Source organism: Anolis carolinensis, chromosome 3, assembly GCF_035594765.1.
Source record: "Anolis carolinensis isolate JA03-04 chromosome 3, rAnoCar3.1.pri, whole genome shotgun sequence".
In the NCBI taxonomy this organism is placed as follows: Eukaryota; Metazoa; Chordata; class Lepidosauria; order Squamata; family Dactyloidae; genus Anolis; species Anolis carolinensis.
In genome coordinates, this window is record NC_085843.1 from 269,298,721 (window position 1) to 269,320,661 (window position 21,941).

At 41.8% G+C, this 21,941-nt stretch overlaps 1 protein-coding gene across 7 annotated transcripts in view; it reads right to left on the reverse strand.

Moving 5' to 3' along the window:
• tnik (TRAF2 and NCK interacting kinase) overlaps nt 1-21,941 on the reverse strand; it is a 328,667-nt gene that overhangs the window by 136,363 nt on the left and 170,363 nt on the right. For all 7 annotated transcript variants that reach the window (XM_016992005.2, XM_062977521.1, XM_008106033.3 and 4 more), the window contains exons 3-5: nt 20,651-20,707; nt 12,252-12,377; nt 1,310-1,420 (exon numbers count right to left, since the gene is read on the reverse strand). In XM_016992005.2, the coding sequence (XP_016847494.1) occupies nt 1,310-1,420; nt 12,252-12,377; nt 20,651-20,707 (294 nt within the window). The remainder of the gene's footprint in view (nt 1-1,309; nt 1,421-12,251; nt 12,378-20,650; nt 20,708-21,941) is intronic.

Consider the following 21,941-nt stretch of genomic DNA (forward strand, 5'->3'; position numbering starts at 1 on the left):
TCAGCACTTATGGACCAATTCAGCTTTCATGAATTCAACCATCTATGGCTAGAATTTTTTAAAAAATCCAAAAAGCAAACCTAGATTTGTCCTTTTATTTAAGGAACACCATTTTACTACACCGTTATATATCATGAGATTTGAGGATCAACACATTATGGATGCAGATTTCTATGAAGGACATTACAGAAAACTAACTACAGTATTTATAAGGCATGACAATCCGATCAGCCAGGTTTCTTAACAGTACATAAACATTATAATTTCTTTCAGAGATAGCCCTTCCAGGATGAAAATCAATAATTTGCTTAAGTGGACCCTGATTCTCAGCTACTTGAAATTCCAATGGTGGATGGTAGTGACTTAACTGACAAAAAAAGAACAACTGCTTGCTTTCACAATTCAATATTTTGTGATGTAACTCAAAGGATCAACATCAATTGGAAAAATATTCTGTTTGAGTCCCTCATATATAATATTACTCTTTCTACTTTTCTATTTTTCTAAAGGGAAATGGAATTCTAATCAAGATACATCTCTGCTGCTATTAATATTAAAAAGATATTCTCTTTTCCTCCAAAAGAAACAATGGGGCTAAAAGTAATAGAAGGAAAAGAAACCCTCATTCATTATGCATCATATTTAAGTGACTATGAATCATTCATATCTACAGAATCCTACAAACCCTCTGCCCTTAAGACTGTCCACAAATCTTTTGGGGCCATCTTCCAAGCTGTGTTTCTTATCCAAGCACCAAAGTGTTGGTCCACATGCCTGGTCCAGACATAATACTAACACTTTGCAAAGCTTGGTTTTCAATTCAGGAGACAGGCCATTTCTGCTTTCCTGTGCCTATTCCCTTGTCTTGTGTTCCCATGTGTTACTGTTCTTTCCCTGTAAACACATACCGGTATATGGATATTTATTTCTTTATTTATTTGCTTTATTTGTACCTTGCCCTTCTCACCCCGAGGGGGACTCAGAGCAGCTTCCAAACTTAGGCAAACATTCTATGATGCAATTACAAAAAGTCAACAATACATAACATAATAATCATTAAAATCAAAACATAGAAATACAATTAAAAGCCAATTAAAAAATGTAACCATATCACAAATCCCAGTTAAACCTGATAAGGGAAAAGGGAGAATATTTGGGGCAAGAGAAGGACAGATGAAGTGGGAAGGAACTCCCTACCTTGAATCTCGATAAAAGTTGGAAGGAGCCAGCATTATCTCTACATTGGCCCCAAGTAACATAAGTTGTCAATGGCGGACTGAGAGGTGGTAAGAGGACTTTGGATACGTACCCGTAAAATCTCCCTGCAGATGTAGGCAATCCACTCCTCTTTCAAAGTGTTCCCTTTTGTGTTCTTGATCAGATCAGTGACAGAGCCAGCGCCACAGAACTCCATCACCAGCTGGCAAAAAGAACAAAAATGCAATCATTATAATTAAATGAAAAGCATCCCTGGCTTGCAATAACCCAGTGGAACACACTGCAGTTGGCAGCAGAAAGAGAAAAGCAATCATTAAATAATGGCAAAGCCTTTCCACTTTCAAGTTCGTTGGCTAGAGAGGTTTGAAAGGCCAAAAGAATACAAAGGAATTGTCAGAAATGGGGACATAGAACTACTTATACAACTTCTATTGAACTTTCTAGGCTGGGACGCATTGTGCAATGTCTGTTTCCATCATCCCCTGAAATAGCTTTGAGAAATATTGATAATCAATATTCTCATTTGATTAAACCATCATGGTGCTGTGGTTTAAGTGTCTGACTGGAATGCCAAAACTGAAATCCAATTCAGCCATGGAAATGCCCTGGATGGCCTTGGTCAAGTCACACCCCCTGAGGAAGGAAATAGACAACTCCTGAAGAAATCTTGCCATGAAAAATCCTAGGATAGATTTGCCATAAGTCAGAATTAGCCTAAGACACGTAACAATGTTCCAATTTAACAAATCAGAAATTTAAAGCATGACACTTTTGAGGAAGGTAGCTTTAACGATCTATATTTTTCCTCATGCATGATCTACAGTTTGCCCCATTTCCACCTCATAGTAATGGGTATTGTATCCTGAAACCTCCCTTCTGTCACATATTTTCTTGAGCGCATTGTGAAAGCCATCCACTGCATGACTATCAGCCTCCTCCCACCAGACTCAAATCAAGGAAGGGCTTCATGAGAACCACCACTCCTCTTGATGTTCCTCCAGCAACAGCAAGAGTATCCCTCTGGGCAGCCAAATCAGGCAATTCCAACTGGAAGGGCCCCGACGAGGGACTTTCTCCAGGGGCAAACCAAGAATGGGCAACTTGGAAGTCCCTGAACAGACTCAGAAGTGGAGTGGGCAGATCAAAAGACAACCTGGCAAGGTGGCACTACATGGAGGAATCCTCCACCTTGTGTGACTGTGGAGCAGAACAAATAACTCCACATATGTATACTTGCCCACAATGTCCAGCCTCATGTATGGAGGAGGAGTTGTTTAAAGCTACGGACAATGCGGTCGCTGTTGCCCGCTTTTGGTCTAAAACTATTTAGCTACTTGTGCTTTCCTTTCTTTCATCATTTTTAAATTTATTTATTATGCAATGCTTTTGACATGAAATTTAAAAAATTAAGCACCTTTAAGCCATTTCTGATCAATGGCAACCCTATCAGGGGGGTTTCTTAGCAAAATTTGTTCAGGAGAGGTTTACAATTTTGCCTTCCTCTAATACTGAATATGACTTGCCCAGAGCTACCCAGTGAGCTTCATGGTTGAGTGGGGATTCGTACCCTGGCCTCCAGTCATAGCCCAGCACTCACACCACTGCACTATATTGGCTCCGCTCTCATGTATATATAGGATTACAGTAGTACTTTGCACATACAAAAGTAGCCTTACATTATTGAAGCTGTGAAGTGATAGAAGAATAAAATTGCCAGTTCAGGATATATTTTTCAGACAACTTGGTTAAAGGGCAAACTACTTTGAACACGATACAGACATGGCATCACAAACTGAATAAAATAACAGAATAAAGGAACACTTCTGTGGAAAAAAGACACAACCCTCTTAATCTTATTGTCCCACTCCTTCAGCAATATTTCTGATTGTTCTTAAATTCATTTTGTTCTTCTAAGCTGTTCCTAAGGGAAGAGCTGCTCAAGGCCAAATAGCGGATGGGTGCCAGTGTTACAAATGCTCTCACATCACTCTGGAAATCAATACAAATTCAACTCCTGTGGTTTAGACATGCTGTTTGCTAACATTGCAGAAGTGATGGCCAGTGAGAGGAGCCTGGTAGTTTTCTAAACTTCAGAAAACCAGAACTTTCGAGTCTATTTCAGGGAAATTTTATTTTAATGCTCAATAAAATCAACACTATTCCACTTGATTTATACATGTCTTTTTTAGTCTATTTGGAGCAGATCTGTTTACTTTATTGTGTTGGAAGGGGTCACACTCCCCCCATAAACACAGGTTCACAGTTTGGGAGGTGATCCTGGATTAATCGCTGACCCTGGAACTCCAAGTGTCAGCAGTGTCCAGGAGCACCTTCGCACAGTTAAAACTTGTGCGCCAACTACACCCATACTTTGACACGCCAGACTTGGCCATGGTAGTCCACGCCTTAGTCATATCCGGTTTGAACTATTGCAACCTTCTCTACGTAGGGCTGCTTTTGAAGATAGTACTGAAGATACAACTAGTCCAAAGATCGGCAGTTAGGTTGCTAACCAGGGCCCTGTACAGGGAGAGAACTATGGCAACTCCACTGCTTGCCGGTCCGCTTCTGGGCTAAATACAAAATACTGGCCATTACCTATAGAGCCCTGAAGTGGTTCCGATCTATGCTATTTATTTGATCACATCTCCCCATATAGGCCATCTCATATACTGCTGTCAGTGGAGGAGGTGTGGCTCTTGGTCCCACTGCTGTGTCAAGTGTGGCTGGTGGAAACAAGAGAGGGAACCTTCCCCATGATCGCTTCCTATTTATTTATTTATTTATTTATTTACAGTATTTATATTCCGCCCATCTTACCTCAAAGGGGACTCAGGGCGGATCACATTACACATATAAGGCAAACATTGAATGCCATAACATAGAACAGAGACAGAGACAGATGCAGGCACTGGCGGGCCTCGAACTCATGACCTCTTGGTCTGGAACTCGCTGGTTAACTTATTTCAACCTCATGGTTGCTAGGGTACATTTTAAGTGAACACCTGTGATAACCATTTCTGATATATTTTAATTGTTTTTAGGGTATATGTCTTAATGTTAACTCATACTATTAGTGTTATTTTGGTTTACTAGAACATTTTTATTCTGTTTTCATTTTGATGCTTGATTTCTTTGTTATGAGTTTACTGTTATTATTGTGTATTATGCTGTATTTTTGATGTGTTTGTACTTATTTAGGGCATTGAATGTTTGCTTTCTTTTGTGTGTAAACCGGCCTGAGTCCCGTCAAGGAGAGAGGGCGGTCTAGAAATAAAGTATTATTATTATTATTATTATTATTATTATTATTATTATTATTACTACTACTACTACAGTAGAGTCTCAATTATCCAACACTCGCTTATCCAATGTTCTGGATTATCCAACACATTTTTGTAGTCAATGTTTTCAATACATCATGATATTTTGGTGCTACATTTGTAAATACAGTAATTATTACATAGCATTACTGCGTATTGAAGTACTTTTTCTGTCAAATTTGTTGTATAACATGATGTTTTCATGCTTAATTTGTAAAATCATAACCTAATTTAATAGGCTTTTCCTTAATCCCTCCTTATTATCCAACATATTCGCTTATCCAACATTCTGCTGGCCCGTTTATGTTGGATAAGTGAGACTCTACTGTACTACTACTTAAAGCCTGGTCTTCCATTATTTTATTATTCATGTTCTTCTGTTAACAGAATGCCTGTATTTTATTAGTAAGAACGTTATACCTGTGGAAGTGAAGACATATTAGAAGAATATAAAGTAGGCTTAAATCACAACTCAGAGTACCCTTCATACTTAAAAAAATATTCACAGGTCTCAATATGGGCAAATGTTGAACCATTTATAGGAACAGCTGCTCACCTATAAAAGACTTTCACAATTGGTTAGGTTGACCTCAATCCATTAAAATGGTCATGGAAAACTGCCTTTTAAAAGCCATAAATGGTGAACTTAACTTAATCAGTACATCCCAGCAGAGCGTAAAACTAGGCTACAAAATCTAACAAAGATGAAAAAAAGTCCTGAATTTTTGTGTCCAACACAACAGACAAGCTTTTTGTGTTTAAAGCATACCAGTATGAAAAGAATGAATACATGCTGCATTGGTTTCTCTTTCTTGAGGCCAAAACAGACTGAGACAGTGCCTTTTTATGTACACACAGTTCATAATTAAAATGTGATGAAAAATGAAAAATGCATTCCCTGACACACTGCAGTCATGAAAAATTAAAGAGGTGGGGACTAAACATTATTAACAGTATCCAGTTCATCCATTAATTTGAAAGTTCATCTCAGGGATGCTACCAGCTCGCTCAATCCTCCGTGGCAGCCTGCCCTTGATTTCTACCTCCTCAAAATTAATTTTTAAACAATAGAGTGCGGGAGGCAATGCACTCAACCAGGTATATTAGGACTCTCTGAATAACTGAAGTATCCCAGAAATTAAAGGAAAGCACAAGGGAGAATATGGCATCACTTCTGGTACTCCTAAATATATCTAGGGGAAAAAAAAATCATCCTCAGCAAATTTTCTCATTGAAATTGGTGGTGAAATACCATTGCCACTGCTTGGAAGTAATGAGTTATTAATTACCCACAACAGAAGCAAGACTGTAATTCCAGGTCATCTTAGCAAAATCCTTCACAAGTATCAACTCCACCCTGAATTGTGTATTATTCCCTTCCATTCATTTACCTGGAAGGTACTGGCTTATAATCAGTATTCATCCCTAAGCCTATGCAAGCAAGGTATTCAAGACCTGTGTCCAGGCTAATTTGCTGATTAAAGACAACCATCCAACATTGCTTCAATATATTTATACAGCTAAACAAAAGAGGTGAGACAAGAAACCATGGTCATTTCAGAGTTTGCTGACACTATCAACTCACTGTTAATGTTTCTACAAAATCAGAAGTCACTGTGTGTTCAGCATCTGAGTTCACATTATTCTCAAAACAACTGACTGTCAAACATACATAAAAAATATACAGTTTATGGAAATTACTAACTGCCATCTTCCTTCTACAGTGGAACAAGGGCAAAGATCATACCCCTTGCAAAAAAAATGTATTTGTGTTCCAAGATCTGCATATGTATTACAGTCTCTCTCGACCCCTCTATTGTTTCATTATGTACTCACCAACCATTGCAAACCTAAATTGTAAGGTTGCCATGGAAGCAAAGCAATCCATCTTTAGGCAAGAAGGAAAGTGTCTTTCCTCCTCAGGGAATGGCTCTGTCACTACTGTTCTCCCGCCTTCCCTCCCTGCGCTCACCAGCCCCCAATCTCTCTCTCTCTCTGCCTGAATACTATATCAATCTAGACCCTAAACACAACTGAGGAAGATTTTTTTTAAAGCCATCATCATTGTACATGCAGGGCGAAGTCTTTCTGCTGATCACTTCAATATATCCCAGACAGCAAGGACAGGTGACAAACATCTAGGTGAGTGGCACCCATATTAACCTGCAGATGTTTGCTTTGTGTTAACATACTGAAACTAAAGTAGGCAACTCTGGAATACCAATGAGAATGGCATGGATTTTTGTCTTACTCTGTTTACTTAGCCTTCATGTTTCCAGCAGCTACTCAAAGACCTGTCAATAACTACCATCGGGGCTCAATGCAATGGTCCTGAAAAGTCCCAGCAGGGCAGAACCAGGCCGTCAAATAGGCTGATGATTCATAGAAATTAGATCAGGATGCTTGGACTGATCCATCATGGGCAAGAATGATAACTCTGCATCTCCAAGCCTCACCCCCAGTTAAGTGTCTATCACTAAGTACATGCAAAGAAGACAAGATGATGGGTTATCTGATGATCATCATACAATCAAATGAAGAGATGACTGGCAAAGAGTGGTGAGGTAGTTGAATGCTAATTTGAAGAGATTTGTCTTTGTGAAACCATTGAAAGGAATGCATATCTGTTTTCTAACATAAATTTTGACTACAGGACAGTCAGCATTATGTAGTGGTTCTAACATTGGAGTACAACTCTGTAGGTCCAAAAGGAAACTCAATGGGTGACCTTGGGCACGTCACATCCTCTTAGCTTCAGAGGAATTCAAATGAACTTCCATCTGAATAAATCTTGCCAAGAAATCCCTCTGATGGGGTTTGCCTTAGTGTCACCATAACACAGAAATGGCTTGAAGGTACAACAACAAAAGTTTGTTCTCATATTATCCACATTATGTGCTCTGTGCCCTTGAGATAGGACAAAATGTAAGCATACATGAATGAAGTGTTTAGTGCACACTGCTATACGTACACTATCCATATCTATCACCTCCCCCTTTTTCGTTTAGACCAGGGGTCCCCAAACTTTTTAAACAGGGGGCCCGTTCACGATCCTTCGGAAGTTAGCCACCGAGCAATAATAATTAATAACAACAACAAAAACAACAACAACAACAATAATAATAAAAAGAGGGTTGGAAGAGACCCTTTGGGCCTTTGTGCACCAAAAGCACGAGCAAAGCACCCCTGACAGATGGCCACCCAGCCTCAATGTTAATAATAATGATGATGATGATGATGATGATGATGATGATGATGTGTTGTCGAAGGCTTTCATTGCCGGGATCACAGGATTGTTGTATGTCTTTTGGGCTGTGTGGCCATGTTCCAGAAGTACTCTCTCCTGACGTTTCGCCCACAGCTATGGCATCTCTGAGGATGCCTGCCATATATGTGGGCGAAATGTCAGGAGAGAGTACTTCTGGAACATGGCTACACAGCCCGAAAGACATACAACAACCCAATAATAATAATGATAATAAAGAGGGTTGGAAGAGACCCCTTGGGTCATTTAGTCCAACCCCCTTCTGCCTTTGTGCACCAAAAGCACAAGCAAAGCACTCCTGACAGATGGCCACCCAGCCTCAATGTTAATAATAATAATAATAATAATAATAATAATAATAGGGTTGTAAGAGAAGAAGAGACCCCTTGGGTCATTTAGCCCAGCCCCCTTCTGCCCTTGTGCCATGGGGGCCGGATAAATGCCTTCGATGGGCCGCATCCGGCCCCCAGGCCTTAGTTTGGGGACCCCTGGTTTAGACATTCAAAACCTTGTTTCCAAACACCCAATTCCCACAGATTATAAAGCATTCCAGGGTTCCTTAAAGGATTATGAAAGCATTTAGCTTTCTCCCAGTTTGAATAATGTAAGAATTAGTATTTGCCAAGCCAAGTGGCAAAATCCTTTCGAGCAAGGCAAAGTTCAGTGCAATGAGAAGAAGGTGGGAGGAGAGGTGAAAGCAAGGAAAAGAGGAAGAGGGAAAATAGGGCAAGTGAGGCAAGAGACTGGCAAAAGGGCACTAGACACCTCTGTGGCAATGACTGGAAACTCTCAGCACGGTTCTAACTACAATGCAAGTCAGATGTGAAACCTTCTCTAGAGGGCTTGAACCTCAGAGTCCATTATCTACTCTTCCTTGCTTGAATCCTGACAAAGATGCTATTTGCAGCATCTAGGTTAACAGAAAGGTTAAGAGCCCTGCAGAAATTGCTGGGTTTACCAGTCCATATAGCACAACTGACAATGAGGAATGATGGAAGTTACAGTTCAGCAACAGCTGAACAGCTGCAGGTTTACTACTTCTGACATAGATTATTCGGGTCATCTAATAGGAAAGGGATGTGTGGACAAAAATCAACTCCTGCAACAAGTTTTTGTGGAGCCCCCAATGGCGCAGTGGGTTTAACCCTTGAGCCGGCAGGACTGATGACTTGAAGGCTGGGTTGCTGACATGAAGGTTGCCCATTTGAATCCAAGCCATGGAGAGCACGAATGAGCTACCTTTATCAGCTCCAGCTCCATGCGGGGACATGAGAGAAGCTTCCCACAAGGATGGTAAAAACATCAAAACATCTGGGCATCCCCTGGGCAACATCCTTGCAGACGGCCAATTCTCTCTCACACCAGAAGCTACTTGCAGTTTCTCAAGTCGCTCCTGACACAGAAACAAAGAAACAATTTTTTGTTGTTGCAACTTGTTCAAAGTCACCCAGAAGGTTTCCATGGGTGAGTAGGGATTTTATTCCTCATCTTCAGGGTCATATTCCAATGAATACACCACTTCATTTTTCACCATTGCAATTTTTATTCAGGAACTGTCTACTCTCCTTCCATTACAATCTCAGCTCCCAAAGCTACTTACAATTTAAAAGCTGTTACAAGACACAGCAAAGAAATTAGCAATATGATTCTGTTAATTGTACTGTTTTTAAAAAGCCTTTTTAATTTCAAATCTTATTTTTGCATTCTTAATACTTTACTTATATGTTGATTCTGGCCCTTTGCATCTTTTAACCAAATTGTACTTGTTTTAATTACTAAACCATCTTGAGTCCCAGTTTTGGCAAATAAAAATCTACAAACTGAGAATCAGCATCTATGTGAAAAGAAAACAACTGTTGTTCTGGTAGTGATTTGTGTTTTGGGAGAAATTCTAAATGGACTGCCAAAGCCTGTAAATCAGTGGTGTCCAAAATAAGGTCCGTGAGACATGTGGGGGAAATCAGCTCTAGATTATTAACTATGGTTTTCGGTGGGCGAGCAGATGGCGACTACTGAATGGCATATGTTCTGTATCAGAAACTAGAGCTGATGCGGGCCTATCCAATGCAATTTTCTGAATCAACACCCCAAATAACCAAATTGAATTTAAAGTTGACCAAAAACCGATTCGTAACCCTTTTGGTACTAATGTTGGAGAGCGGTCCCTGATCAAAGTGGTCCCCCTGGTCAAAAAAAGGTTGGGAACCACTGCGTTAATGAAATAACCATACACAGAATCACAATGTTTTTATGATAGAACCAATCAGGAAATGACATTTATAACCCAGGAACAAAAAATCATGTTACACAGTGTTATCAGACAATAGCTCTCTGATGCCTAGTTTCTTGGATAGCATTTGAATCATTAATGGTCCATGCTTCTAGTCAGTATCACTTGGTAAGCTATGAAACTACAGTAGAATCTCACTTATCCAACATAAACGGGCCGGCAGAACGTTGGATAAGTGAATATGTTGGATAATAAGGAGGGATTAAGGAAAAGCCTATTAAACATCAAATTACAGTATAATTTTACAAATTAAGCACCAAAACATCATCTGTGCTTGATAAGGCCAACTGGCTAATCAATAAATTGTTGTTGTCTCCACCAAAACATCATGTTATACAACAAATTTGACAGAAAAAGTAGTTCAATACACAGTAATGCTATGTAGTAATTACTGTATTTACAAATTTAGCACCAAAATATCACAATGTATTGAAAACATTGACTACAAAAATGTGTTGGATAATCCAGAACGTTGGATAAGCAAGTGTTGGATAAATGAGACTCTACTGTAATAACAATATGCGAAACAAGTAACAGCTAAAGTACAAAAATATCTGCAGTTCTGTAACGAAGTATTTTTTAAAAAACACTTAGTTACACTACAGAAGCCATGAGTGAAGGGATCAAAAATCATCCTTGGCAAGGACTTTCATAGCCTTGGCAGACCCACAGACAAAACCTTCTTCCACATTTCACCCACGGCGCCACTGCCATTGGCAAGAAAATGTTTTCTTAAACTGGTAGGGTGCTATGTAGCCACTATTCTGGAGTCATAAGCCTTTGGCCTGATCCAGCAGGTCTCTTCTTCTTATGCCTTGTACTGTGGCACAGCACCTTGATACTGGCATTTGCTACACACAGCATTCTTATTTGAGGAAAGCAACTATATTAAACAGATGCTATTGGCTTTTCTCCTGTTACTGAGCAATATGTGCAGTGAAAATGGAAAGGTGCACGCTACTGAGCATGATGGCAATACAATATGTCAGAAACCTGCCTTGTTTCGAAGAGATCTTAATCTGTATTGAAAAGCGCTGGCTTTTTATTTTCCTGTATCACCTCCAAGAGCATTGATAAAGGGAATTACTTGGGTGTTATCACAAAGAGTTTTATTCCAACAAAGGCAAGAGTGGAAAATAAACACAGCTTTATCTCCAGAACAGGAAGGACAGACTTTTCGCAAGTTCTAATTCAATCAGCCATTTATAATGAAGTGATTTCGTGAGGTGGGACTCCTGACCCAAAGGAAATTGCCTGGATGTTTGTTCTGGCTCACACACATACATGCCAAAATGACTAAAACCTGATCTCCCGTCATCACATTTAGCATCCAATCACAGAGGTGTAAACACTACAGACATAGTTATTTTGACCCAGTTCTAGGCATCTAATTAAACTTCACAAGAAATGTAAATTATAAAAATGTTGGTAACTATTTATAACCCACTACTGGTGGTGGTGAATCATGTCCACGAAACTCTGGGCTGTTTCCAAAAATAGCAGACTACGAAAGAGTTTCCCTTCCACAATCTCTAGTACAATTTACGTGATGTCCCGACCTCATTATCCTCTGTGGTTCCCCATCTTGATTGGTAGCAGCCAAAAGCACAAAGTTGAAACAGGAAGATCCACGAAACACTTGTATCAAGACAAGGAATAAGTTCTACAGATTTCAAAAAGTTATGCTGCCCTCCCCAAGTCTAGCATCCTAATTTTTATTGTGTGTGTTTTTTTTTTACTGACTCCTGAAAGAAGGACAAGATACTCCCTTCAAAGTATGACTCACATCACAAGGAGTACAAGTGCTATCTCTCTTACATCACGTGTCCGTATGATTTAACACTAGCACTTGGGAAAGGGACGAGATTTTTTTGCACTGCAATTCTGATGCATACTTTCCAAGTTCTTCTTAAGGTAAATGCCTAAAGCAGCTTTTAAAGACACTCACAAATATATACAAACACAAACATGCAACACAAACTAGAAAAGGCAAAGAAGCTACCAGTTCGTAAAACTGGAAAAAGCAACGAAATCATATTTGCGGCTTCCCATTAAACAGCACAAGGGTTTGGAGAACTGTATACAAATAGGATATATCAAGCTACAGAGAATGAATAAAAAAACTGTTTTTTAAAACATATATAAAACTGCATACCCAGAGCTGATCGTCCATTCCTGGGGGGTTCTTTTTAATGAACGCACCATAATAAGTGGCAATATTTCGGTGATGAGAGTATTTCTTTAGCATGTTAATTTCTTGCTTAATCTCCTCCTCTTCATCCTGGATGAAAAGATTTTAAAAAATCAGTGTCACCATATCAACAACAGGCTTATTTATAAGGCATTGCTTTTCTTCATCTTCCTTATAATTGATTCAATTTTATTTTCAACTCCCTTCTCGTTTTTTTCCTCTCTCCATGCATTTAGAACAAACACGGCCCCACTTGTTAGCATTTTTCTATTTACTCTCAGTCAGCAAGTTCCATACATAAAGTTTACACCCAAAGGCTTCCTAATATAAGGGGGAGTTAAATGAACTGAACTGGATCTAAAGGTTCCTTTTGGAGCGTCCTCAGATGACGTAACTTCTTTCAGAGCCCAATCACTTCAATACATCCCCTTTGGATCTAAAACACAGGCCTTAATCCAGTTGCTGGTCCCTGTACAGAGCCACTGAATTAATTGATGAATAAGTCAAAATGTACATGATCACACTGATTTAAGGAGTCTGCTTTAAATAAGACTGCAATTAGACTGAGGCCATAAACTTCAACTGATTTACAAATACCATGAATATGATTGTACAGGAGCAGTTTGTTGGGTTCAATGGATGTTTCAAGGGAACTTTCACTGTGCTGGTTAATATTGTTGAATGCTATGTGAATAAGTCTTGTGCTTGTTTGTCCCCCATTTCCTTCACTCCCTATTTAGTAGAAAATCACAGCTTAGGGTAAACTCTGAATCTAGCAATTTATGATCTCCAGATGGTTCTGAACCTTGCTGCTAAATCCTGTTTAATAAAAAAAATGAGTTTTGGAACTTAGAGATGTGAACAAGGGGTAGGAGATGCATACAGGAACAACATGAAGAATGCACAATATTTTTGAGTATGGAGAGGGTCAAATGACAAACAGGTAGGATCTAAGGAGGACAGTATTGTTGAGAAGTTTCAAACTGTGTGATGAAGGATGATTAAGGCGAATAAGCAGAAATCACATATGTTCACAATCTCTTTCCCTCTCAAATATAACACATGCACTTATTTTTGTTTATATCACCTTCACTCCCCATACTTCTGCATCAGAGGAAACAAATGGTTTTGATAGGAGCTGCCTGATACATTCACTGGATGTGAAGGTAATGTTGGAAAACATCCATTAACAGCTAATGATTCGTTCCATGTCTAGCACCCGCACATTAATTGATCACATCCAGTGCCCACGCTGATAGTATTGATGAGAAAGAGTGATGCACATATAGATTCCTTTTTCATTAATGCCAAATATATAGTCAACTAGTTCCATTCAACCACCCTCTCTAATCTGGTGTTGGAAAGTCAACAACTCCATCAGGATTTCTTACATTTTTAAAGTTTGTTGCTGTAAACATGGCAATGGCAAATAGACCACTTAAAGCCTCATGAGACTAGTCTTCCTGGACACCACACTTCATCTCTCCCTATACCTCTTTCCATTCCCATATTTACTCCAGTTCCTTCTTGTCCCCTGCCCTTTCAATAAACTTTGGCGCCTCTCCTTATTTATTTCCTTTACTGTCAACCTTCCTTTGGTCTAGGTCCTCTGTTTTTACCATTTGTCAGTCTTTGTTTTTTATTTCTCTCTTCTTTCATATTCATAGTCTGTACTCTTCAAAGATTCCTACATTTTTCATTCCCAGTGGATTTCAGGGCACCAAAGACTATGCATCACTAGAAAGGCAATCCTCATGTTGTGGCATCAAATTCCCCTGTTGCAACAGGAACAGACAGGTCTGTTGACTTCCTTTCTCCTCTTTTGCTGATACTCTGGTTCGAGCTTCACTAATATTTTATAGAACAGAAATGAAAAGGCATTCTGTTGCTCATCTACTATGCACAAAGAAGGGTTTTTTTTTTAAAAAAAAAAACAGCAACAACCGTGCATTTTGACCAGATGTCCCACAAAATGTGGAAGCAAGCACTGGTATCTTTATGAAGTTATCACAGACTCAGACAAACCCTGTCATCTCTGAAAGATGATTCTCAGAGGGATACCAAAATAAATAAGGTTTTTAAGAATGTCACAAGAAAAATGGAGGGAAATCTCCCCAAAGAGATACAGCTTTAAATCATTTATTTAGAGCTTCGTGTATAGATGATATTGCCATCAAAGTGGAAATTGTTGGAAAGAATTGCATTTGGGATAGCACCTGGTTCGACCACAGCATGAAATGATAAGTTAAATGCTGCTGGAGATATGTGAACTTTTGGAGGTTTGGACACAAAAGCAAGTTTCTTATGTCCAAGACCAGTTCAAAGTGTACCTGTGTATACAACGATTTATTGTATTTCCTTTAAACCCCTATTCAAAACTGAGTTTTTCTAGGAAATCTTTGGATTATCCACCAGTCCATAGAATCACAGAATTCTTAGACCGGAGATTTACTGACAGCACCAGTTCAAAAGAGTAAACTTGCAAAGCCCTGGCACTAGTGCATCTTGACCACTGCTAGGCAACTTCACTAAACATCATGAGCAGAAGGGGTCCCATGAAGAACAGTTCGATGAAGGCAAAACCCTGTTTCCCAGCAAATGATGGGATTTTTCCTCTGTTCCCCTGGAACTTTTTAATCATGATGCTCGTGGGTTTTTTTTTTTTTTTAAGATCTGGGAGTTAAATATCATGCTCTACAACTGTCTCAATTTGACAAGGATGGCCCTGATTAGTCTTCTGCTGTCCCAGTTTTTTTGGGTGCTTTTAAAGCATCCCTATTTATGGTCTTTTTCCACTTCTCCCTTTGGTCACCTTTATCTTTAGAGTGGTCACCTTTATCCCAGGGATAAGCGCAACAGAGTTCTTGCGACCCTGGAGAAGGATAGGAGTGGTAGCCTCCATGACAGTCCCCTCCGTTTGAAGGTCCTGCTATTTAATGCCAGATCCGTCAATGGTAAATCAGCTATCATCCAGGATTTGATCCTGGATGAAGCGGCGGATCTGGCTTGCATCACCGAGACCTGGTTGGATGAGCCCGGCGGGGTAAATCTCGCCCAGCTGTGTCCTCCAGGTTTCGGGGTGCAACAGCAGGCCAGAGCCGGGGGGCGGGGAGGTGGGGTTGCGGTGGTCTTTCGGCAGACAATCTCCCTGGTCAGGTGCGCCATCCCGCAATCTGCAGGTTTTGAGTGTGTCCATCTTAAGGTGGGTACCCGGGACAGTTTGGGGATTCTGCTGGTGTACCGTCCACCCCGCGACACGGCAGTCTCCCTGCCCAAGCTGGCAGAGGTGATCTCTGGTGCGGCGTTGGTCTCTCAGCGGCTGGTAGTGCTGGGGGACTTTAACATTCATGCCGAGGCCACATTAACTGGTGCAGCTGAAGACTTCATGGCCGCCATGACGACCATGGGACTGTCCCAAGTGATATCTGGTCCCACTCATCAAGCTGGACACACACTTGACCTGGTTTTTGTTGCGGCAGATGGTGAGGTCGGAGCGGAAGAGCAAAATATTCTTCCGTTGTCATGGTCCGATCACCACCTGATCAGTTTAAGACTCACTGTGACCTCAAACCTCCGCAGGGGTGGTGGACCCATTAAGATGGTCCGCCCCAGGAGACTGATGGATCCAGATGGATTCTTGAGGTCTCTTGGGGATCTTCCTGTCATGGAGGCTGACGATCCTGTCGATGCCTTGGTAGATCGCTACAATAGCGAGATGTCCAGGGCAATTGACATGATCGCCCCCGAACGTCCCCTCTCATTGCGAAGAGTCACTTCGGCTCCCTGGTTCACGGAGGAGCTGGCAGTGATGAAGCGCTCGAGGAGGGGACTAGAGTGCCACTGGCGGAAAACTCGTAGCGTTTCTGACCGAGCACGGGCTAGAGCCGCTATTAGGGCCTACTCCGCGGCTTTGCGGGCAGCCAGGAAGACCTTCACGACTGCCCGCATAGCGTCTGCAACTAACAGACCATCGGAGTTGTTTCGGGTCGTCAGGGAGCTCCTTCACCCTCCTGAGGGGGGAGGGGCACCCGAAGACTCGGCAACTCGGTGCAGCGAGTTCGCGCACCACTTTGCAGACAAAGTCGCTCAGACTCGCTTCGACTTGGATGCTAGTTTTGTTGCAATGCCAAAGGAGGTAACTGAGGCACCTGTCTGTTCGAACTTGTGGGATTCGTTTCAGCTTGTTCGCCCGGATGACGTGGACAGGATCCTTGGGGCGGTGAGAGCGACCACTTGCTCTGCAGACCCTTGCCCCTCGTGGCTAATTAAATCGGCCAGAGGAGGGTTGGTAGAGTGGTTTGTGATGATAATTAATGCCTCTTTGGATCAAGGCAAATTTCCATCTGTCCTCAAACAGGCCATAGTGAGGCCTATATTGAAGAAGGCCTCCCTTGATTCGGCCATTCTAAACAACTACAGACCAATCTCGAACCTCCCTTTCTTGGGCAAGGTCCTGGAGCGGGTGGTTGCCTCGCAGCTCCAGGGTTTCCTGGATGACACCGATTTTCTGGACCCATCGCAGTCTGGCTTTAGACCTGGGCACAGTACTGAGACGGCTTTGGTCGCCTTGGTGGATGACCTCCGCAGGGAGCTGGACAGGGGGAGTGTGACCCTGCTGGTTCTCTTGGACATCTCAGCGGCTTTCGATACCATCGACCATGGTATCCTTCTGGGACGGCTCTCCGGGATGGGCCTTGGGGGCATGGCTCTGTCGTGGCTTCAGTCCTTCCTGGAGGGCCGTTCCCAGTTGGTGAAGCTGGGGGACACCTGCTCAGACCCCTGGCCTTTGACCTGTGGGGTCCCGCAAGGTTCCATTCTGTCCCCCATGCTTTTTAACATCTACATGAAACCGCTGGGAGAGGTCATCCGGAGTTTTGGAGTTCGGTGCCATCTCTACGCAGATGACACTCAACTCTACTACTCCTTTCCACCGAACTCCAAGGAAGCCCCCCAGATACTGAACCAGTGCTTGGCAGCTGTGATGGGCTGGATGAGGGCGAATAAGCTGAAGCTTAATCCCGACAAGACAGAGGTCCTCCAGGTCAGTCGTATGTCCGATCGGGGTATTGGGTGGCTACCTGTGCTTGACGGGGTCGCACTCCCCCTGAAGGCGCAGGTCCGCAGTTTGGGGGTCCTCCTGGACTCAGCACTGACGCTTGATGCTCAGGTGTCGGCCGTGGCCGGGAGGGCCTTTGCACAATTGAAACTTGTGCGCCAACTGCGACCTTACCTCGTGAAGTCTGATCTGGCCACGGTGGTCCATGCCTTAGTTACCTCTAGACTGGACTATTGCAATGCACTCTACGTGGGGCTGCCCTTGAAGACGGCCCGGAAACTCCAACTAGTTCAACGTTCGGCAGCCTTGCTTCTAACTGGAGCAAATTATAGGGAGCGGTCAACCCTCCTGCTTAAGGAGCTCCACTGGCTGCCGTTCACCTTCCGGACCCAATTCAAGGTGCACGTGATCACCTACAAAGCCCTGAACGGTTTGGGACCCTCCTACCTTAGTGATCGCCTCTCGCCCTACGAACCTGCACGATCTCTTCGTTCGTCGGGGGAGGCCCTCCTCTCGCTCCCACCTCCGTCACAAGCACGGTTGGTGGGGACGAGAGAGAGGGCCTTCTCCGTGGTGGCCCCCCGGCTCTGGAACTCGCTCCCCAGGGAAATCAGGCAAGCCCCCACCCTGGTAGCATTCAGAAAGAGCTTGAAAACCTGGCTCTTTACTCAAGCCTTTAGATAAAGATTGCTCATCCAGAAGCAACCTGTATCTGTGACCATTCTTGTACCGGTTTGCACCTTTTACCTTTGTCAACTCGATATAGACACAGGGTCTATTCCCATCCCAATTTGCACTTCCAGAATTTGCAGCACTTTATCAGTCACCTCGTGTCTACAATATTTATATGGTGCACCTTACCCAGTCTACTTTTACAATCTCTCAGTTTTAATCCATGTTTTTATTAGTTCTTGTTTTTTATTGGCTAATGTTTTATTTTATTTTATTTTTTTTTTTATTGTGCAAGTTGTTGTCTATTGCTGTGTTTTATACTGCTACTGTTTTTATTCGGGCTTGGCCCCATGTAAGCCGCCCTGAGTCCCCTTCGGGGAGATAGAGGCGGGGTATAAAAATAAAGTTATTATTATTATTATTATTATTATTAATACCTTGAAAATCCCTGCTCTTTTTGTCATGTAAATTCCTCAGTGACCACCATTCATGCATTTTGAGTAGGACATTTTCCAACTATATGTGTTTGAGCTCCTGTGTAGCCAATTCTTGCAAAGTACAAAACTTAAGAGTTCCGTACTTCAAAGATTTTTTATACCCAGCTGCAATGTACCTATTTCCTCTAGCATTAGCAAAACAATTTAGCCACAGCAGCATTTCTTGGCTAAATGAAATCCAGGCTAATCCTTTCTGGAAAACTCCAATTCAGTAAAGGTGAAGTACTGAGAACCAGTAGCAGGAGACAAATGAAAAAGAACTAGTTTTTTGCCGCCTCAGTTCTCAAGTCTTCACACTGTTTCTGAATGGGTTATGCTGAAGTGTCTCTCAAAAACCGCTGTGGAAGAGATGGTACAAACAAAAATGGACTCTGGGTTTCTCCTCTTAATTGTGCATCTGCACTGTAGAATTAAAGTGGTTTAATCCCACTTTAACTGTCATGGCTCAATGCTATGCAATCTTGGGAATTGTAGTTTTGTAAATTCTTAAACCTTCTCTGCCAAACATTACTGGTGTCTCACCAAATAACAGTGGAAGTCAGTGGTTCTTTTAGATGGACTAAAAGATGGACCTTTTGTTACTCTGCTGAAAGAAGGGGATGTTTTATTTCTTGATATGAGCTAAGGTACAATATTTACATTGACCCAGGTGTTTTAGGTCTAATTTTAACTGAAATTTCTAGACTTAAACATGAGTATACATGAGTATACATGAGTAAGGTTAAGAGGTCAAGCTTTTCCCCTGACATTAAACCCAGTCGTGTCTGACTTTGGGGGTTGGTGCTCATCTCCATTTCAATGCCAAAAAGCTGGCATTGTCCGTAGACACCTCCAAGGTCATGTGGCTGGCATGACTGCATGGAGCACCTTACCTTCCTGCCAGAGTGGTACCTATTGATCTACTCACATTTGCATGTTTTCGAACTGCTAAGTTGGCAGAAGTTGGCACTAACAGCGGGAGCTCACCCCACACCCTGGATTCAAACCACTGGCCTTTCGGTCAGAAAGTTCAGCAGCTCAGCAGTTTAACCCGTTGTGCTACCTGGGGCACCAGTAGGTATTGTAGGGCTACATAATGTATTGAAAAGAGCAAATACAATGATGACGAGGATAGAGAAATATCAGGTTCCAAGACATTGAACAGAGAGGGAGAAGGAGGAACTATCTCCACCAGTTCACCCCTCTTCCATCCTCTTCACAGACTGGTTTCAAGAATGCTCAATTCTCATTGCTATCCAGATGGGGAGAAGATGAAAGAGAAAATAAACACAAGTGGCCGCTGATCTTTGTTATTGTTCCTGCTTGCTCAAAGTGGCTGAGCAAGCTTTAGCTATGGGTCTTAGGATGTTGAGCCTTGGTGCTGGGCAGACATGGGGGAAATGACTCTTTGGACTACTGCTCTCGGCATCCCACAGGCAACATGGCAACTATGGAAGCAGAAATCCAAAGCTGGAACCTTTCTGAACTGTACTGCTGAGTAACCATACCTGATACTGACCTTGCTTTGAAATCAAAGATATCATTTAAGGTCTACTCTGGTTCTCAACAAAGTTCATGAGTAGTTTCCACCATTTACAACAATGGAAACCAAAGCAGTGCTTGCATATTAAGCCCCATCTAAACTGACCACTTAATGCAGCTTGAAGCTAACTTCAATCTGCAGCAGCCAGACAATAAACTTCCACAAATGCATGCAAAAGAAAATCCTTAGTGTGCATGGGTGTTCTGTGGTTTGTGTAATCACCAACTGATCCTCAAACTTGTTCCAGGATTTCCTATATAAATATCTGCACAGTGAAGCCACTTTCTTCAATACTAGTTTGCAAATGCATTAAATAGTCAGTACAGATGAGGTCATTGACTTAAACAGCTTCCAGAGGTTATGGGGCTACCCACATTCTTCCAGGCTGCACCTTTCATCCCACTCCAATCTTTTTACCTAAAAACACCCCTTATGCCCCTTAAAGTTGTGAGGAAGGTCTGTCACATTTTTGGTACACCAGATCTCTTATAAGCTGTGGGCAGACAGGCTAAAAAGCTACACTTTGGCCATGATTTAATAAGATTACCATTTTCAAGCTCTTGAGTAGCTTTCCCTAAGACATATTGAAGAAAGCAAGAAAGCAAGAATACTTTACCCCAGTGACGTCCATAACTTTGATAGCTGCAAGCTGCCCGGTTTTAACATGACGACCCTGGAACAAACAAAAAAATAGGTTAGGTTTCTTAATTACATGCTGCTACCAAGCATTAAGCAGCAAAGCTTCCACTTCACTAGGTGTGGTGAATGCAGAAAGGATGGTTGTTGTTGAGTGCCTTCAAGTCATTTCTGACATATGACAATCCTAAAGTTAACCTTTGCCTTCATCTGAGGCTGAGAAAGTGTACTTTGCACAAGGATATCCAGCCAGTTTCTATTTTTTTTTACTTTCTTGGACTTGTATACAGACTTTCTCCTTAGGTTCACAGCAAGATTAAAAAACATGCACAAATAAAGAAGCAAACAGTTCAAATATTTTAAAAAACATCAATTGATTATGCTACTGTCAGAAACATCTCAAAAGGGCCTGAGAATCTACTACTATATCATCCATGAAGTACAGAGTTCAATTTCATATGCAAGTTGTGTCTCCTTTATCCAGAAATCTGAAGTCCAAAATCTCCAAAAAGCTTCCACTTTCAGTGTGGCAGCTGTGATATTCCTACTCATCATCTCTGATCCTTAGTCTTTCCCTAGACATACATCCCATTGGTGAAATGGCAGGAATCCAAGTCTAGTTCTTAACATGAATCAATGAAACCGGCCATTCCTGCTGTTTTACAGATACTTGGTGTTTCTCCAGCCTCGTGTCTTATTTGTGTATGAGAAGTGAGGCTGGAGAGAGACCAAGGGCCTGTGAAATGGCAGGAATCCAAGTGTAGTGCTTAGCATGAATCCATGCCTCCTGCCACTTCACAGATCCTCAGTCTCTTTCCAGCCTCATGTCTTGTTTATGTATGAAATGCACAACTGAAGATAGACCAATGACCTGTGAAATGGCAGGAATCCTAAGCGTAGATCTCAGCATGAATCCATGTTTCCCCTTATTTCACAGCTCCTCAGTCTCTCTCCAAACTTGTGTTTTGTTCATGTATGATGTGTGAAACTGGGGAGGGACTGAGTATCTGTGAAAGTGTGAAAGGTATACAGTTGATCCTATCCACAGATTCATCAATCCACAGCTTGAAAATACCATTCCCTCAACAAATGGCTAAAAAGCAAACCCTGAATTTGCTGTTTTATGGAACACCATTTTATTCACAGTTATATATAATGGACTTTGAGCTTCCACAGATTTTGCTACCCATGGGGTGGAGGTTCCAGAAACAAAATCCAGTGAATACTGAAGGCCCGTTGAATGTGCATATGCAAATAGTCATTCCAAAATA